At 44.6% G+C, this 19,190-nt stretch overlaps 1 protein-coding gene across 3 annotated transcripts in view; it reads left to right on the plus strand.

Annotated features, from left to right (window-relative positions):
• LOC129826655 (serine/threonine-protein kinase TAO3-like) overlaps positions 1-19,190 on the plus strand; it is a 163,554-nt gene that overhangs the window by 105,773 nt on the left and 38,591 nt on the right. For 2 of the 3 annotated variants that reach the window (XM_055887616.1, XM_055887617.1), the window contains exons 6-11: positions 211-256; positions 2,110-2,206; positions 2,992-3,105; positions 5,929-6,020; positions 8,640-8,733; positions 11,580-11,661. In XM_055887616.1, the coding sequence (XP_055743591.1) occupies positions 211-256; positions 2,110-2,206; positions 2,992-3,105; positions 5,929-6,020; positions 8,640-8,733; positions 11,580-11,661 (525 nt within the window). Of the gene's footprint in view, positions 1-210; positions 257-2,109; positions 2,207-2,991; positions 3,106-5,928; positions 6,021-6,491; positions 6,511-8,639; positions 8,734-11,579; positions 11,662-19,190 lie in introns of those variants that run through there. The other variant, XM_055887618.1, reaches the window with a different exon arrangement.

Genomic DNA, 19,190 nt, shown 5'->3' on the forward strand with positions numbered 1-19,190 from the left:
CTGGGTCTGTGTAATCTGAGGGAAAAATGTGTCTTTAATATGGTCATACATTTGGCAGGAGGTTAGGAAGTGCAGCTCAGTTTCCACTTCATGTTGTGGGCAGGCTCTCTCTCTTTCTCTCCACCATTCTTTCACACATTGTCTCTGTGCATTCTCTCAATTTGATGTTATAAACTTCTGACCTCTGACCTTTCTCTCTGTCTCTTCCAGCTGGTGATGGAGTACTGCCTAGGCTCCGCATCAGATTTACTAGAGGGTGAGTAGTGTACACACACACAGTTCATCCAAAGAACATTTTTGGCTACAAAATCCAAACACAACGAAATTAGCTGGATGATTTCCGGAGCATGTGCTCAATGAATCTATTAATGATTCAACATTCATGGTTTGCGATGAGCCTTTTCTCTAAACTCTCCATGCAATATTCCACTATGAATGTTCCTGTTCAGTCTCACAACATTCCTGACCTTGCCCTGACTCATGTACAGTGGGGCAAAAAAAAAAATGTAGTCAGCCACCAATTGTGCAAGTTCTCCCACTTAAAAAGATGAGAGAGGCCTGTAATTTTCATCACAGGTATACTTCAACTATGACAGACAAAATTAGGGAAAAAAATCCAGAAAATCACATTGTATGATTTTTTTTAATGAATTTATTTGCAAATTATGGTGGAAAATAAGTATTTGGTCAATAACAAAAGTGTATCTCAATACTTTGTTATATACCCTTTGTTGGCAATGACAGAGGTCAAACGTTTTCTGTAAGTCTTCACAAGGTTTTCACACACTGTTGCTGGTATTTTGGCCCATTCCTCCATGCAGATCTCCTCTAGAGCAGTGATGTTTTGGGGCTGTTGCTGGGCAACACGGACTTTCAACTCCCTCCAAAGATGTTCTATGGGGTTGAGATCTGGAGACTGGCTAGGCCAGTGTGTGTGTGAAAACAGAGTGTGAAAACTACCAGCCACTCAGACTTTTTACTACCAGCCTATTTTATTTTTTTCTTCTGCTAAATTTATACCAACAACACAACAAAAAGTTGATATGGGTGGCCTCCCGTGTGGCGCAGTGGTCTAGGGCACTGCATCGCAGCGCTAGCTGTGCCACCAGAGTCTCTGGGTTCGCACCCAGTCTCTGTCGCAGTCGGCCTCGACCGGGGGGTCCGTGGGGCGACGCTCAATTGGCCTAGCGTCGTCCGGGTTAGGGAGGGTTTGGCCGGTAGGGATATCCTTGTCTCATCGCGCTCCAGCGACTCCTGTGGCGGGCCGGGCGCAGTGCGCGCTAACCAAGGGGGGCGGGTGCACGGTGTTTCCTCCGACACATTGGTGCGGCTGGCGGCGCGCTGTGTTAAGAAGCAGTGCGGCTTGGTTGGGTTGTGCTTCGGAGGACGCATGACTTTCGACCTTTGTCTCTCCCGAGCCCGTACGGGAGTTGTAGCGATGAGACAAGATAGTAATTACTAGCGATTGGATACCATAAAAATTGGGCAGAAAAGGGGGTCAAATTAAATTAAAAAAATTATAATAAATAAATAAAAAATTATACAATGTGATTTTCTGGATTTGTTTTTTAGACTCCGTCTCTCACAGTTGAAGTGTACCTATGATAAAAATGACAGACCTCTAAATGCTTTGTAAGTAGGAAAACCTGCAAAATCAGCAGTGTATCAAATACTTGTTCTCCCCACTGTATATATAGCACTTGTGTTTGTGTCCCATCCTGGCTGTCATGGATACCATTTTAAACAGCCATGATGGTGTGTGTGTGTGAAGTGCTGTTGAAATTTCTCCAGTGTAGTTCCACTTTGCCATTTGACTCCTTGGCAAGGCTTTGCTCAACTAGCCTCGTCCCAGATCTGTTTGCGTTAACACCTCTCTATAGTCATTGAGTTAGCAAGATGGCACAAACAGATCTGGGACCAGGCTATAGTTCTACCAGAGCCCTGAATGTGTTTTATAACCCTAATATCCCAACCCTTTACCCAATAGCCAGATGCTGTTGGGGTTGTTTGTGGTCGTGTGTAAATCAGGAAGGGCAGATTACTGTACCCTGTGTCTCTAGATAGCTCTGACGGTTTTCCCCTTCTGGTTTATTTTTCTGTCCTCTCTAGTTCATAAGAAACCGCTCCAAGAGGTTGAAATTGCTGCCATAACCCATGGTGCCTTGCAGGGACTGGCTTACCTACATTCCCGTAATATGATTCACAGGTGAGTGGTCGGTCGAGTCTACCCGTCTGTTTCCACATTAAAATGTTCCTCGACAACAGATTTTAAAAGTTTGAACTGATGATGAGACGATAAGTGGTGTCTCTGTTTTCACAGCTAGGTAATAATGATGTCATGAGAGATAACTGTATCAGAGCCGTTATATCTGGCAATCCTTATCTCAGTTCAATGTGCATTCCAACAAGCCCTCTTGAACGTCACTAACGGAAAATGTTATTACGTGCTGGAGCCCGTATCATTTTACTATGCTCCCATAAAGACACGTGTTACTCTTTTATTATACACTAATAGGATATGCATCCACTATTACAGTAGTAATTCCCAAGCCCTAAATTCTCTGACAAGCATTGTTTTCTTACAGGTCGTTATGTCACTCATTTAAAATGTAGGCCTATGTTCAAAGTTTAATTATTTTTTTTTTATATAAAAATGATTCCCCACAGAATTTCATAAATGAATTGTACGGTTTTATGCCTCAAAAGTAGACTTAAAAAGTGTCCTCTCACTGTTTTCTGTGCGCAAGGAAATGTCTTTATTAATAAGCTGGAGTTGAGCTCCTGTCATGTGCTTTTTGGATATATCATAGATAAATAAATAACAAAGAAAGAGAAGTGTACTACAAACATATTGTAACACTTTACGGTGTCGGTCTTTATTTGTGCATTCATAAATCCTTTATAAAGGCTACATAATGCGTCCTAACAATATCCCACCACCCTAAACCATGCTGTCTGTGTTGTCCCTTCTTTCTCTCTCGCGCTCTCTAGAGATGTAAAAGCTGGAAACATCCTGCTAACAGAGCCTGGACTGGTCAAACTGGCAGACTTCGGCTCTGCCTCTATAGCTTCTCCTGCCAACTCCTTCGTAGGAACACCTTACTGGTCAGTACCTAACACAACACTAACACCTTACTGGTCAGTACCTAACACAACACTAACACCTTACTGGTCAGTACCTAACACAACACTAACACCTTACTGGTCAGTACCACCACCACCACTAACACCTTACTGGTCCGTACCAAATACACCACTAACACCTTACTGGTCCGTACCAAATACACCACTAACACCTTACTGGTCAGTACCACCACCACCACTAACACCTTACTGGTCCGTACCAAACACAACACTAGCACCTGACTGGTCAGTAGCTAACACACCACTAACATCTTACTGGTCAGTACCACCACCACCACTAACACCTGACTGGTCAGTACCTAACACACCACTAACACCTTACTGGTCAGTACCTAACACAACACTAGCACCTGACTGGTCAGTACCATCACCACCACTAGCACCTGACTGGTCAGTACCTAACACACCACTAACATCTTACTGGTCAGTACCACCACCACCACTAACACCTGACTGGTCAGTACCTAACACACCACTAACACCTTACTGGTCAGTACCTAACACAACACTAACACCTTACTGGTCAGTACCACCACCACCACTAACACCTTACTGGTCAGTACCTAACACAACACTAACACCTTACTGGTCAGTACCATCACCACCACTAACACCTTACTGGTCAGTACCATCACCACCACTAGCACCTTACTGGTCAGTACCTAACACAACACTAACACCTTACTGGTCAGTACCATCACCACCACTAGCACCTTACTGGTCAGTACCTAACACAACACTAACACCTTACTGGTCAGTACCATCACCACCACTAGCACCTTACTGGTCAGTACCTAACACAACACTAACACCTTACTGGTCAGTACCACCACCACCACTAACACCTTACTGGTCCGTACCAAACACAACACTAACACCTTACTGGTCAGTACCAAACACACCACTAACACCTTACTGGTCAGTACCTAACACAACACTAACACCTGACTGGTCAGTACCACCACCACCACTAACACCTTACTGGTCAGTACCACCACCACCACTAACACCTTACTGGTCAGTACCACCACCACCACTAACACCTTACTGGTCAGTACCTAACACAACACTAACACCTTACTGGTCAGTACCAAACACACCACTAACACCTGACTGGTCAGTACCTAACACACCACTAACACCTTACTGGTCAGTACCACCACCACCACTAGCACCTGACTGGTCAGTACCACCACCACCACTAACACCTTACTGGTCAGTACCACCACCACCACTAGCACCTTACTGGTCAGTACCAAACACAACACTAACACCTTACTGGTCAGTACCTAACACAACACTAACACCTTACTGGTCAGTACCAAACACAACACTAACACCTTACTGGTCAGTACCACCACCACCACTAACACCTGACTGGTCAGTACCTAACACACCACTAACACCTTACTGGTCAGTACCTAACACACCACTAACACCTTACTGGTCAGTACCAAACACACCACTAACACCTTACTGGTCAGTACCTAACACACCACTAACACCTTACTGGTCAGTCCCTAACACACTACTAACACCTTACTGGTCAGTACCAAACACACCACTAACACCTTACTGGTCAGTACCAAACACACCACTAGCACCTTACTGGTCAGTACCAAACACAACACTAACACCTTACTGGTCAGTACCAAACACACCACTAGCACCTTACTGGTCAGTACCAAACACAACACTAACACCTTACTGGTCAGTACCTAACACAACACTAACACCTGACTGGTCAGTACCTAACACAACACTAACACCTGACTGGTCAGTACCAAACACAACACTAACACCTTACTGGTCAGTACCAAACACAACACTAGCACCTTACTGGTCAGTACCAAACACAACTAACACCTTACTGGTCAGTACCTAACACACCACTAGCACCTTACTGGTCAGTACCAAACACAACACTAACACCTGACTGGTCAGTACCAAACACAACACTAGCACCTGACTGGTCAGTACCTAACACAACACTAACACCTGACTGGTCAGTACCAAACACAACACTAACACCTTACTGGTCAGTACCTAACACAACACTAACACCTTACTGGTCAGTACCAAACACAACACTAACACCTTACTGGTCAGTACCAAACACAACACTAACACCTTACTGGTCAGTACCAAACACAACACTAACACCTGACTGGTCAGTACCAAACACAACACTAACACCTGACTGGTCAGTACCTAACACAACACTAACACCTTACTGGTCAGTACCAAATACAACACTAACACCTTACTGGTCAGTACCTAACACACCACTAGCACCTTACTGGTCAGTACCAAACACAACACTAACACCTTACTGGTCAGTACCAAACACAACACTAACACCTGACTGGTCAGTACCAAACACAACACTAGCACCTGACTGGTCAGTACCTAACACAACACTAACACCTGACTGGTCAGTACCAAACACAACACTAACACCTGACTGGTCAGTACCTAACACAACACTAACACCTGACTGGTCAGTACCAAATACAACACTAACACCTTACTGGTCAGTACCACCACCACCACTAACACCTTACTGGTCAGTACCAAACACACCACTAACACCTTACTGGTCAGTACCATCACCACCACTAGCACCTTACTGGTCAGTACCTAACACAAGACTAGCACCTGACTGGTCAGTACCAAACACAACACTAACACCTTACTGGTCAGTACCACCAACACCACTAACACCTTACTGGTCAGTACCATCACCACCACTAACACCTGTGCACGTCCGTCTGTGTGCTCCAGGATGGCCCCGGAAGTGATCCTAGCCATGGATGAGGGTCAGTACGAAGGGAAGATAGACATCTGGTCCCTGGGAATCACCTGCATAGAACTGGGTGAGTTAGCATACTTCTGTTTAACTGGGAATCACCTGCATAGAACTGGGTGAGTTAGCATACTTCTGTTTAACTGGGAATCACCTGCATAGAACTGGGTGAGTTAGCATACTTCTGTTTAACTGGGAATCACCTGCATAGAACTGGGTGAGTTAGCGTACTTCTGTTTAACTGGGAATCACCTGCATAGAACTGGGTGAGTTAGCATACTTCTGTTTAACTGGGAATCACCTGCATAGAACTGGGTGAGTTAGCATACTTCTGTTTAACTGGGAATCACCTGCATAGAACTGGGTGAGTTAGTGTACTTCTGTTTTACTGGGAATCACCTGCGTAGAACTGGGTGAGTTAGCATACTTCTGTTTAACTGGGAATCACCTGCATAGAACTGGGTGAGTTAGCATACTTCTGTTTAACTGGGAATCACCTGCGTAGAATTGGGTGAGTTAGCATACTTCTGTTTTACTGGGAATCACCTGCATAGAACTGGGTGAGTTAGCATACTTCTGTTTAACTGGGAATCACCTGCATAGAACTGCGTTACTTTATTAATTACATTTACATTTTAGTTGTTTAGCAGACGCTTTTAGTCAGAGCATTGGTAGGTAGTTAATCCTCTTTGGCTCCCTGTAGAGCAGAAAGCCTGCAACTAACCCTCTGTGTAGAAACTATTTTGGACATATTAGGAGGCATCATTACTTGTTAGGATAACCTACTGTTTTGGCCTGGCTCAAAATGTCAAACAAATAGACATACAGTTGAAGTCGGAAGTTTACATACACCTTAGCCAAATACATTTAAACTCAGTTTTTCACAATTCCTGACATTTAACCTTGGTAAAAATTCCCTGTCTTAGGTCAGTTAGGATCACCACTTTATTTTAAGAATTTGAAATGTCTGAATAATAGTAGAGAGAGTAATTTATTTCAGATTTTATTTATTTAATCACATTCCCAATGGGTTAGAAGTTTACATACACTCAATTAGTATTTGGTAGCATTGCCTTTAAATTGTTTAACTTGGGTCAAACATTTTGGGTAGCCTTCCACAAGCTTTTTGCGTGAATTTTGGCCCATCCCTCCTGACAGAGCGGGTGTAACTGAGTCAGGTTTGTAGGCCTCCTTGCTCGCACACGCTTTTTCAGTTCTGCCCACAAATTTTCTATAGGGTTGAGGTCAGGGCTTTGTGATGGCCACTCCAATACCTTTACTTTGTTGTCCTTAATCCATTTTGCCACAACTTTGGAAGTATGCTTGGGGTCATTGTCCATTTGGAAGACCCATTTGTGACCAAGCTTTAACTTTCTGAACGATGTCTTGAGATGTTGCTTCAATATATCCACATCATTTTCCTGCCTCATGATGCCATTTATTTTGTGAAGTGTACCAGTCCCTCCTGCAGCAAAGCACCCCCACAACATGATGCTACCACCCACGTGCTTCACGGTTGGGATGGTGTTCTTCGGCTTGCAAGCCTCACCCTTTTTCCTCCAAACATAACGATGGTCATTATGGCCAAACAGTTCTATTTTTGTTTCATCAGACCAGAGGAGATTTATCCAAAAAGTACGATCTTTGTCCCCATGTGCAACTGCAAACCGTAGTCTGGATTTTTTTATGGTGGTTTTGGAGCAGTGGCTTCTTCCTTGCTGAGCGGCCTTTCAGGTTATGTCAATATAGGACTCGTTTTACTGTGGATATAGATACTTTTGTACCTGTTTCCTCCAGCATCTTCACAAGGTCCTTTGCTGTTGTTCTGGGATTGATTTGCACTTTTCGCACCAAAGTACGTTCATCTCTAGGAGACAGAACGCGTCTTCTCCTGAGCGGTATGAAGGCTACGTGGTCCCATGATGTTTACTTGCGTACTATTGTTTGTACAGATGAACGTGGTACCTTCAAGGGTTTGGAAATTGCTCCCAAGGATGAACCAGACTTGTGGAGGTCTACAATTTATCTTTCTAAGGTCTTGGCTGATTTCTTTTGATTTTCCCATGATATCAAGCAAAGAGGCACTGAGTTTGAAAGTAGGCCTTGAAATACATCCACAGGTACACCTTCAATTGACTCAAATTATGTCAATTATCCTATCAGAAGCTTCTAAAGCCATGACATCATTTTCTGGAATTTTCCAATATGTTTAAAGGCACAGTCAACTTAGTGTATGTAAACTTGTGACCCACTGGAATTGTGAAACAGTGAATTATAAGTGAAATAATCTGTCTGTAAACAATTGTTGGAAAAATTACTTGTCATGCACAAAGTAGATGTCTTAACCGACTTTCCAAAACTATAGTTTGTTAACACGAAATTTGTGGAGTGGTTGAAAAACGAGTTTAAGTGTATGTGTATCCTAAGTGTATGTGAGCTTCCGAATTCAACAGTAGCGACACCATCAGGCGAGAGAAAATAAACTCCTTCACATTGTTGCTCAATCCTGTTTTCATGTGATTTAGTGTGGCCCTTTATCTATTTCAGACACTGCATGTGAAATTGCACTCACTCACACTTATATACAAACAGACAGATAATGGGAAATACTAGGTCAGTAGTATCTCTTATCTTTCCTATTGGTCAACCAGATATGAACTCCCTCCTAACTCTCTCTCCCCCTCCATAGCGGAACGGAAACCTCCGCTGTTCAACATGAACGCTATGAGTGCCTTATATCACATTGCCCAGAACGACTCTCCCACGCTGCAGTCCAACGAGTGGTAAGTCATCACCATCCCTCCACTGAGCTGTGTGACCACACACACACACACACACACACAAAACCTCTCGCAGCCCTGTAATTCCCAGTCAAAGTACACTACATGACCAAAAGTATGTGGACACCTGCTCGTCGAACATCCCATTCCAAAATCATGGGCATTAATATGGAGTTGGTCCCCCCTTTGCTACTATAACAGCTTCCACTCTTCTGGTAAGGCTTTCCACTAGATGTTGGAACGTTGCTGCTGGGACTTGCTTCCATTCAGCCACAAGAGTGTTAGTGAGGTCGGGCACTGATGTTGGGTGATTGCAATTCATCCCAAAGGTGTTCAATGGGATTGAGATCAGGGCTCTGTGCGGGCCAGTAAAATTCTTCCACACTGATCTCAACAAACCATTTCTGTATGGATCTCGCTTTGTGAACGGGGGCATTGTCATGCTGAAACAGGAAAGGGCCTTCCCCAAACTGTTGCCCCAAAGTTGGAAGCACAGAATCGTCTAGAATGTCATTGTATGCTGTAGCATTAAGCTTTCCATTCACTGGATTTAAGGGTCCTAGCCCCCTACTCCATGAAAAACAGTCCCAGACCATTATTCCTCCTCCACCAAACGTTACAGTTGGCATTATGCATTCGGTCAGGTAGCATTGTCCTGGCATCCGCCAAACCCAGATTCATCCGTCGGTCTGCCAAATGGTGACGTGTGATTTTTAACTACAGAAAACGTTTTCACTGCTCCATAATCCAATCGTGGCGAGCTTTACACCACTCCGACCAACACTTGGCATTGTGCATGGTGGTCTTAGGCTTGTGTATGGCTGCTCGGCCATGGAAACCCATTTAATGAAACTCCCGACGAGCAGTTATTGTGCTGACGTTGCTTCCAGAGCCAGTTTGGGACTTGGTAGTGAGTGTTGTGGTCCCGTTCTGTGAGCTTGTGTGGCCTACCACTTCACGTCTGAGTCGTTGTTGCTCCTAGACGTTTCCACTTCACAATGGCAGCAATTACAGTTGACCGGGGCAGCTCTAGCAGGGCAGAAATTTCACAAACTGACTTGTTGGAAAGGTGGCATCATATGACGGTGCCACGTTGAAAGTCACTGAGATCTTCAGTAAGGCAATTCTACTGCCAATGTTTGTTTATGGAGATTGCTTGGCTGTGGGATTTATTTTATACAACGGGTGTGGATGAAATAGCCGAATCCACTAATTTGAAGGGGTGTACACATACTTTTGTATATATAGTGTATGTTATGTAATTACCTGAGGGGCCTAGCTAAGGCCTATTTAAAGAATCAGGCTCAAGTACACAGGCTTCTACTGTAATCTACCATTCACCAAACCACACTCCGTAGGACGGAGAGGGGGATGGAGAGAGACAGACAGATGGATGGTTATGGAGGAAGCGAGGCAGGGAGAGAGGGATGGAGAGAGACAGACAGATGGGTTTGGAGAGAGCGAGGCAGGGAGAGAGGGATGGAGAGAGACAGACAGACGGGTGTGGAGAGAGCGAGTTAGGGAGAGAGAGGAATGGAGGGAGACAGACAGACAGATTGATATGGAGGTAGCAAGGCAGGTAGAGGGAGAGAGACAGACAGACAGATGGTATGGAGGTAGCAAGGCAGGGAGAGAGACAGACAGATGGTATGGAGGTAACAAGGCAGGTAGAGAGACAGACAGACAGACAGACAGACAGACAGACAGACAGACAGACAGACAGTATGGAGGGAGCGAGAAGGAAGGATGGACTGAAAGAAGGAAGAGGGAGGCAGAAAGACAGGCAGCAATCACACTAGCCCCCACCCCCTTTCTGATGGTGTAATGACTGCCATAGAAGGAAGATCCAGTCGAATATAACTCTACATGTCAACATTTACAATGACATGGCACTACACCCACTATACAGTAGTATCGTACCATAAAGGTGGGAGTTTGTACTCTACTTGACCCAAGATAGATATAGGACTTAAATGGCTCTAGGAATACATTCCTTTTAACAAATACAGTTCCTTATACTACAGCTGAAACAAGTGGCAGCATACGTCACTCTTTACAAGGGGATTTTCCTTAAGGTGTAAGTGTTTTTTCATCGTCCATGTTCCTTACTTAACAGTGCTACTCATTGTTCTCCCGTGTAGGAGTCAATGTGGCAGTTATGAAACCTTAAGCAAGCAGATTCACAAGTTGCGCTCACTCTCCAAGAAATGAGAGATTTTCTATTCATAATGCAAAGATTATGCACATTTTGACAAATTAGCATTATAAGAAAGCCCTATCCTTGTACTGAAGAGTGTGTGAAGCAGGGTTATGATCCTACCATAGAGATGCATTATAATAATGTTGCATTTAATTCTGTGGGTGCCCTCTCGTCAGTTGTTGGATGTGTTTCAAACAGGCCTCTGGCATTAACGTAGTCTCTCAGAGCTGAAACGAGCAGAAACATCACCATGCAGCGTTAGTCTTAAAGAAGACAGGCGTCATGTTGACAAGCAATACAGGTGCTCTCTTAACCCCGACTCTGTGTATACTACTGAATGTATGACACTTTGACAGATGAAGGTTGAAAGTGACAGCCTTATGTCTTTATGCTCTTTTCTCCCAGAGCTAAGACTAGTACAACATTTAGAAAACTATGTGGACTGTATGATGTACCCATGCAAAGAGTTTGATGATGGACTTTCAATAACACTGACAAACATGGTGAATAACTATCGAAGCACCGCTTGGCCCTGACTCTGGTTTGAAAGGTGGGAAAGTGGATGTTGACTACTATTGCCTATAGTGCCTGGCTTAATCATTGTTGCATTCTTCCGTCCCTCCTCTCCACCCCTCTATCCTTCTACGAGGTCGGACCCCTTCCGGAGCTTCGTTGACTGCTGCCTCCTCAAAATTCCTCAGGACAGACCCTCGTCTGGGGAGCTGCTGAGAGTGAGTGCACTTCCTGTTATTTCTGACACCTCACTTCCTGTGTCAGTCTCTCAAAGACCGTCTGGATGTGTGCATCCCAAATGGTATCCTACTCACTATATAGTGCACTACTTTTGACCAGAGCTCTATGGGTAATAGTGCACTAAGAAGGGAATAGGGTGCCATTTTGGACGTATTTCGATGACTCACTGCCTCCCACAGCTCTAGAGAAAATATGAATCAAAGATTCCACAGCGGTTATTCCACACACACACACACTGGTTCCACAGGGGTTAGGGTTTTGTTGTTTTGTGTTTTTGAACTTTATTTGACATTTTTTGCTGTGCTACACCTGGTGTTAGAGGTTGATAACGCTTCAAGTGTACGCTTGCCTGTCTGTGGACCCACTAAACATTCTGACCAAGCCCCCTTGACGCACAATGAAAGCTGAAGTCAGCCCCAATAGACGCCCATGAGTTAGAGCACAAAAGCACAGTCACACAGTCTTTGTCATTTGTACGTCCTGATCTGCCAATACACTGTGCTCACCTGTGGTCATTGTGTGCATGTGCGTGTGTGTAAGATGAAGAGGGCTCGGATAGACATGGCAGCTCTGCTTCTAGCTCCTAAGCAACTTTGTAGTTTTTTTGTGTGTTATTTCTTACATTATTAGCACAGAACGTTTTTTGTGTTATTACATACAGCCGGAAAGAACTTTTGGATATCAGAGCGGCGGTAACTCACCACCATTACGACCAGGAATACGACTTTCCCAAATTGGATCCTTTGTTCTTACCTCCCAGGGCAATTTAACTTATCCCAGACGCCGCTCCAAGACGCCGCCGGCTGAGAAGAGGTATTCGGAGTGGATTTCTAGACCCCCTCAGGAGGCGTGCACACCATCCACCGCTTCCGAGTATATTATTTGCTAATGTTCAGTCTCTGGATTATAAAGTAGACAAGCTCAGGGCGAGGATCTCCTTCCAGAGAAACATCAGGGACTGTAACATACAACATACTCTGTTTCACGGAATCATGGCTCTCTCCGGATATAATGTGCCCGTCCATACAGTCAGCTGGGTTCTCAGTACATCGCGCAGACAAGAATAAAGAACTCTCCGCGAAGAAGAAAGGCGTGGGTGTATGTTTCATGATTAACTACTCATGGTTGATTGTGATAACATACAGAAACTCAAGTCCTTTTGTTCACCCGACATAGAATACCTCACAATCAAATGCAGACCCTATTACCTCCCAAGAGAATTCTCTTCGGTTATAGTCACAGCCGTGTATATTCCCCCTCAAGCCGATACCACGACAGCCCGCAAGGAACTACACTGGACTTTGTGCAACCACATATCCTGAGGCCGCGTTAAATGTAGCTGTGGATTTTAACAAAAAACGCTACCGAAGTTCTATCAACACATTGACTCTAGTACTTGCGCTGCTAAAACACTCGAGCACTGCTACTCCAACTTCCGGGATACCTACAAGGCCCTCCCCCGCCCTCACTTCGGCAAATCCGATCATAATTTTGCTCATCCCTTCCTATAGGCAGAAACTCAAGCAGGAAGTACCCGTGCTAAGGTCTATTCAATGCTGGTCTGACCAATCGGAATCCATGATTTAAGATTATTTTGATCACTCAGACTGGGATATGTTCCGGGTAGCCTCTGAGAATAACATTGATGTATACACTGACATGGTGACTGAGTTCATCAGGAAGTGTATAGCGGATGTTGTTCCCACTGTGAATATTAAAACCTACCCAAATCAGAAACCGTGGCTAGATGGGAGCATTCACGCAAAACTGAAAGAGCAAACCACCGCATTTAACCATAGCAAGGTGACTGTGAATATGGTTGAATACAAACAGTGTAGTTATTCCCTCCATAATGCTATCAAACAGGCAAAATGTCAGTACAAAGTGGAATCGCAATTCAACGGCTCAGACACGAGACGTATGTGGAAGGGTCTGCAGACAATCATGGATTACAAAGGGAAAACCAGCCACGTCGCAGACACCGACGTCTTGCTCCCGGACAAGCTAAACACCTTCGCCCTCTTTGAGGATAACACAGTGCCACCAACGCGGCCCGCTCCCAAGGACTGTGACTTCTCGTTCTCCGTGGCCGATGTGAAAAATACATTTAAACGTGTTAACCCTTGCAAGTCTGTCGGCCCAGACGGCATCTCTAGCCGCGTCCTCAGAGCATGCACAAACCAGCTGGCTGGAATGTTTACGGACATATTCAATCTCTCTCTATCCCAGACTACTGTCCCCACTTGCTTCAAGATGTCCACTATTGTTCCTGTACCCAAGAAAGCAAAGGTAACTAAACTAAATGACTTGTCTCGTAACACTCACTTCTGTCATCATGAAGTGCTTTGAGTGGCTAGTGAGACCCACTTCAATTTGCATACCTCCCCAATAGATCCACAGATGATGCAATTGCCATCGCACTGCACACTTCCCTATCCCATCTGGACAAGAGGAATACCAATGTAAGAATGCTGTTCATTGACTATAGCTCAGCCTTCAACACCATATTACGTCCAAGCTCATCATTAAGATCATGGCCCTGGGTCTGAACTCCGTCCTGTGCAACTGGGTCCTGGACTTCCTTACGGGCCACCCCCAGATGGTGAACGTATGAAACAACACCTTCACTTTGCTGATCCTCAACACTGGGGCCCCACAAGGATGCATGCTCAGCCCCCTCCTGTACTCCCTGTTCACCCATGACTGCGTGGCCACGCATGCCTGAACTCAATCATCGAGTTTGTAGACGACACATAAGTTGTAGGCATGATTACCAACAATGACGAGACAGCCAGGAGGTGAGGGCGTAACAGCGTCTCTTCAACCTCAGGCGGCTGAAGAAATTTGTCTTGTCCCCTCAAATCAAATCAAAATCAAATCAAAGTTTATTTTTCACGTGCGCTGAATACAACAGGTGTAGTAGACCTTACAGTGAAATGCTTACTTACAGGCTCTAACCAATGGTGCAAAAAAGGTATTAGGTGAACAATAGGTAGGTAAAGAAATAAAACAACAGTAAAAAGACAGGCAATATACAGTAGCGAGGCTATAAAAGTAGCGAGGCTACATACAGACACCGGTTAGTTAGGCTGGTTGAGGTAGTATGTACATGTAGATATGGTTAAAGTGACTATGCATATATGATGAATAGAGAGTAGCAGTAGCGTAAATGAGGGGGTGGTGGGTGGGACACAATGCAGATAGCCCAGTTAGCCAATGTACAGGAGCACTGGTTGTTCGGGCCAATTGAGGTAGTATGTACATGAATGTATAATTAAAGTGACTATGCATATATGATCAACAGATAGTAGCACCAGTGTAAAAAGAGGGGTTGGGATAGTGGGTCCACAATGCAAATAGTCTGGTTAGCCATTTGATTACCTGTTCAGGAGTCTTATGGCTTGGGGGTAAAAACTGTTGAGAAGCCTTTTTGTTCTAGACTTGGCACTCCGGTACCGCTTGCCATGCGGTAGTAGAGAGAACAGTCTATGACTGGGGTGGCTGGGGTCTTTTACAATTTTTAGGGCTTTCCTCTGACACTGCCTGGTGTAAAGGTCCTGGATGGCAGGAAGCTTAGCCCCAGTGATGTACTGGGCTGTACGCACTACCCTCTGTAGTGCCTTGCGGTCAGAGGCCGAGCAATTGCCGTACCAGGCAGTGATGCAACCAGTCAGGATGCTCACGATGTTGCAGCTGTAGAACCCATGCCAAATCATTTTAGTTTCCTGAGGGGGAATAGGCTTTGTCGTGCCCTCTTCACAACTGTCTTGGTGTGTTTGGACCAATCTAGTTTGTTGTTGATGTGGACACCAAGGAACTTGAAGCTCTCAACTTGCTCCACTACACCCCCGTTGATGAGAATGGGGGCGTGCTCAGTCCTCCTTTTCCTGTAGTCCACAAAAATCTCCTTAGTCTTGGTTACGTTGAGGGATAGGTTGTTATTCTGGTACCACCCGGCCAGGTCTCTGACTTCCTCCCTATAGGCTGTCTCGTCGTTATCGGTGATCAGACCACTGTTGTGTTGTCTGCAAACTTAATGATGGTGTTGGAGTCATGCCTGGCCATGCAGTCGTGGGTGTTCCTTTTGTCCAGGTGGGAAAGGGCAGTGTGGAGTGCAATAGAGATTGCATCATCTGTGGATCTGTTTGGGCGGTATGCAAATTGGAGTGGGTCTAGGGTTTCTGGGATAATGGTGTTGTGAGCCATTACCAGCCTTTCAAAGCACTTCATGGCTACAGATGTGAGTGCTACGGGTCTGTAGTCATTTAGGCAGGTTGCCTTTGTGTTCTTGGGCACAGGGACTATGGTGGTCTGCTTGAAACATGTTGGTATTACAGACTTAATCAGAGACGTTGAAAATGTCAGTGAAGACACCTGCCAGTTGGTCAGTAAATGCCCGGAGCACACATCCTGGTAATTCGTCTGGCCCTGCAGCCTTGTGTATGTTGGCCTGTTTAAAGGTCTTACTCACGTCGGCTACGGAGAGCGTGATCACACAGTCGTCCGGAACAGCTGATGCTCTCATGCATGCCTCAGTGTTGCTTGCCTCGAAGCGAGCATAGAAGTGATTTAGCTCGTCTGGTAGGCTCATGTGACTGGACAGCTCGCGGCTGTGCTTCCCTTTGTAGTCTGTAATAGTTTGCAAGCACTGTCCTGCCCTTAGCCCTTAGACCCTCACCAACTTTTACAGATGTACAATTGAGAGCATCCTGTCGGGATGTATTGCCACCTGGTACGGCAACTACAACCCCCGCAACCGCAGGGCTCTCTAGAGGATGGTGCGGTCTGCCCAATGCATCACCGGGGGCTCACTGCCTGCCCTCCAGGACACCTAGAGCACCCGATGTCACAGGAAGGCCAAAAGGATCAAGGACATCAACCACCCGAGCCACGGCCTGTTCACCCCGCTATCATCCAGAAGGCGTGGTCAGTACAGGTGCATCAAAGCTGGGACTGAGAGACTGAAGAACAGCTTCTATCTGAAGGCCATCAGATTGTTAAATAGCGTTAAATCCGGCTACCACCTGGTTACTCAACCCTGCACCTTAGAGGCTGCTGCCCTATTGACATAGACATGGAATCACTGGTCACTTTAATGTTTACATACGGCTTTACTCATTTCATATGTATGCTGTATTCTATTCTATGTATTTTAGTCAATGCCACTCCGACATTGCTCGTCCTAATATTTATATATATTTCTTAACTTCTTTTACTTTACATTAGAGTGTATTGTTGTGAATTGTTATATATTACTGCACTGTTGGTGCTAGGAACACAAGCATATCCCTACACCCACAATAACATCTGCTAAATATGTGTATGTGACCAATAATTTTATTTTATTTCGTGTTAATTTGTGCATGTTGTATTCATTGTGTGCCTGGCTGTGTAATGGAGAGTTGATATTTTAGTTTGTTTGGCCGACAGGTAATCCAAACGGCCTGCTAAGGGTTTTAAGTTCTTGATTATTTGCAACTCTCACTCTCCAGGATTCCAGCCAGGGGGCTTGTCATTTTTTTATCTGGCTGCCCAGGGAGTGTAGGGGTTAGTAGGCTGGAGGGGATGAGACAGTGGGGGGCTAGTCTGGGTAGATGTTGTACCTTTAGGTGGAGATCTAGGATCAGCTTTTCCTCCCCCAAATCCTGACCTTAATTAATTATTATAACCTTAACTATTAGTGAGGCTGACCTTGGGCCAGTGTCTAGTAGGCAACTTCCTCCTAATCTGAGTCGGGCAGGGGGCATCCACATCACTGCCCCTCGAGCCCCTAATTAAAACACACACGCTCATTGCCCGCCACCCCTCTTTGAGCTCTTTAGGAGTCAGGTCACTAATCTGTGCCCCTGTGCTGTCAACAGATGCTTTCCCTTCAGGTTCTACTTCCACTGAGTGAGACAATTACAGATGCCCTGTTATTGTAACAGTGAGAGGTTAGCATATTTTAGGGTTATGAAATTTGTGTGTCTAACTTTCTCACTCATCGTTATTCACGATTCATTCAGGATTATCTGTAATCATAGTAGCAACCACATTAACATAGATGTGTTTAGTAACACAAATTCTTATTTACTATAAAGTGACACAATACATTATTTACGATTCATTTCTATTGGGCACAAAATAATGTGAAACACAACCAAAACAAAAACAAGCGGATGCATCTCATTCTCTCCAAGCCCCCTGGTCCATGGGAGCTCTCACTCACTTGTTCAGTCCCTCTCTCCATCTCTCTCTCTCTCCCTCCGTTTGTTTGAAAACGGGAAAATGTGTCATCTCTATTTCCAGAGTATGATGTCATCAGTGTGCTTCTGAATGAGAGAGTATTTTACATTACCCAGCCAGTATCTGTCAGATAGGTGTGCAGGGAGACACACAGGCATTGCATACATCACATTTCATTTAGCAAATATTTTTTGTGTGTGGGTGGGTGGCGGCTTGAGCCTTTTGGGGGCCCAAAGCAAGAATTGGTTGGTGGGCCCCCTACCTCACGGCACAACATTTTAGTTGTCCGCCTCTTGACGGAATTTTTCCATGGAACGTAGAGAAAATGTGCAGTTTTAAAGCAAGTTTTCTGCAATTTTATAACATTTCATGCAATTTGACCCATTTTACCATGGGGTGGAGAGACATTTTTGTAATCACTAAGCTAATTTCCTGCAATTGTCCACATTTAGTGTTGACGTATGCCATGTCAGTATGATATCTGAGTGAGAATGACTGACAAAATCAATGGGGGTCCCCTGGCAGGCGTGGGGGCGGGCTATCACTCTGTCCCATATGTCCTTTAGTCTATATAGGATGTATTCCTGCTATAAACCTAGATAGGGACTCTATCTAGGTTGAATAACCCACAGGCGCCCTCTAGTGACCAATGGACAATAGAGATTTTTTAAAGAGATTTTCTTTCAGATAGATATCACATGTATTGATATATACAGTACCAGTCAAAAGTTTGGACACACCTACTCATTCCAAGGTTTTCCTTTATTTGTACTATTTTCTACATTGTAGAATAATAGTGAAGACATAAACTATGAAATAACACATGGAATCGTAACCAAAAAAGTGTTAAACAAATCAAAATATATTTTATATATGAGATTATTCAAAGTAGCCACCCTTTGCCTTGATGACAGCTTTGCACACTCTTGGCATTCTCTTAACCAGCTTCATGAGGTAGTCACCTGGAATGCATTTCAATTAACAGGTGTGCCTTGATAAAAGTTAATTTGTAGAATTTCTTTCCTTCTTAATGTTGTGACAAGTTAGGGATGGTATACAGAAGATAGACCTAATTGGTAAAAAGACCAAGTCCATATTATGGCAAGAAGAGCTCAAATAAGCGAAAATAAATGGCAATCCATCATTACTTTAAGACATGAAGGTCAGTCAATCTGGAAGTTCTTCAAGTGCAGTCGCAGAAACCATCAAGCGCTATGATGAAACTGGCTCTGAGGACCGCCACAGGAAAGAAAAACCCAGAGTTAACTCTGCTGCAGAGGAT

The sequence above is a fragment of the Salvelinus fontinalis genome, chromosome 28 (assembly GCF_029448725.1).
Source record: "Salvelinus fontinalis isolate EN_2023a chromosome 28, ASM2944872v1, whole genome shotgun sequence".
Lineage (NCBI taxonomy): Eukaryota > Metazoa > Chordata > Actinopteri > Salmoniformes > Salmonidae > Salvelinus > Salvelinus fontinalis.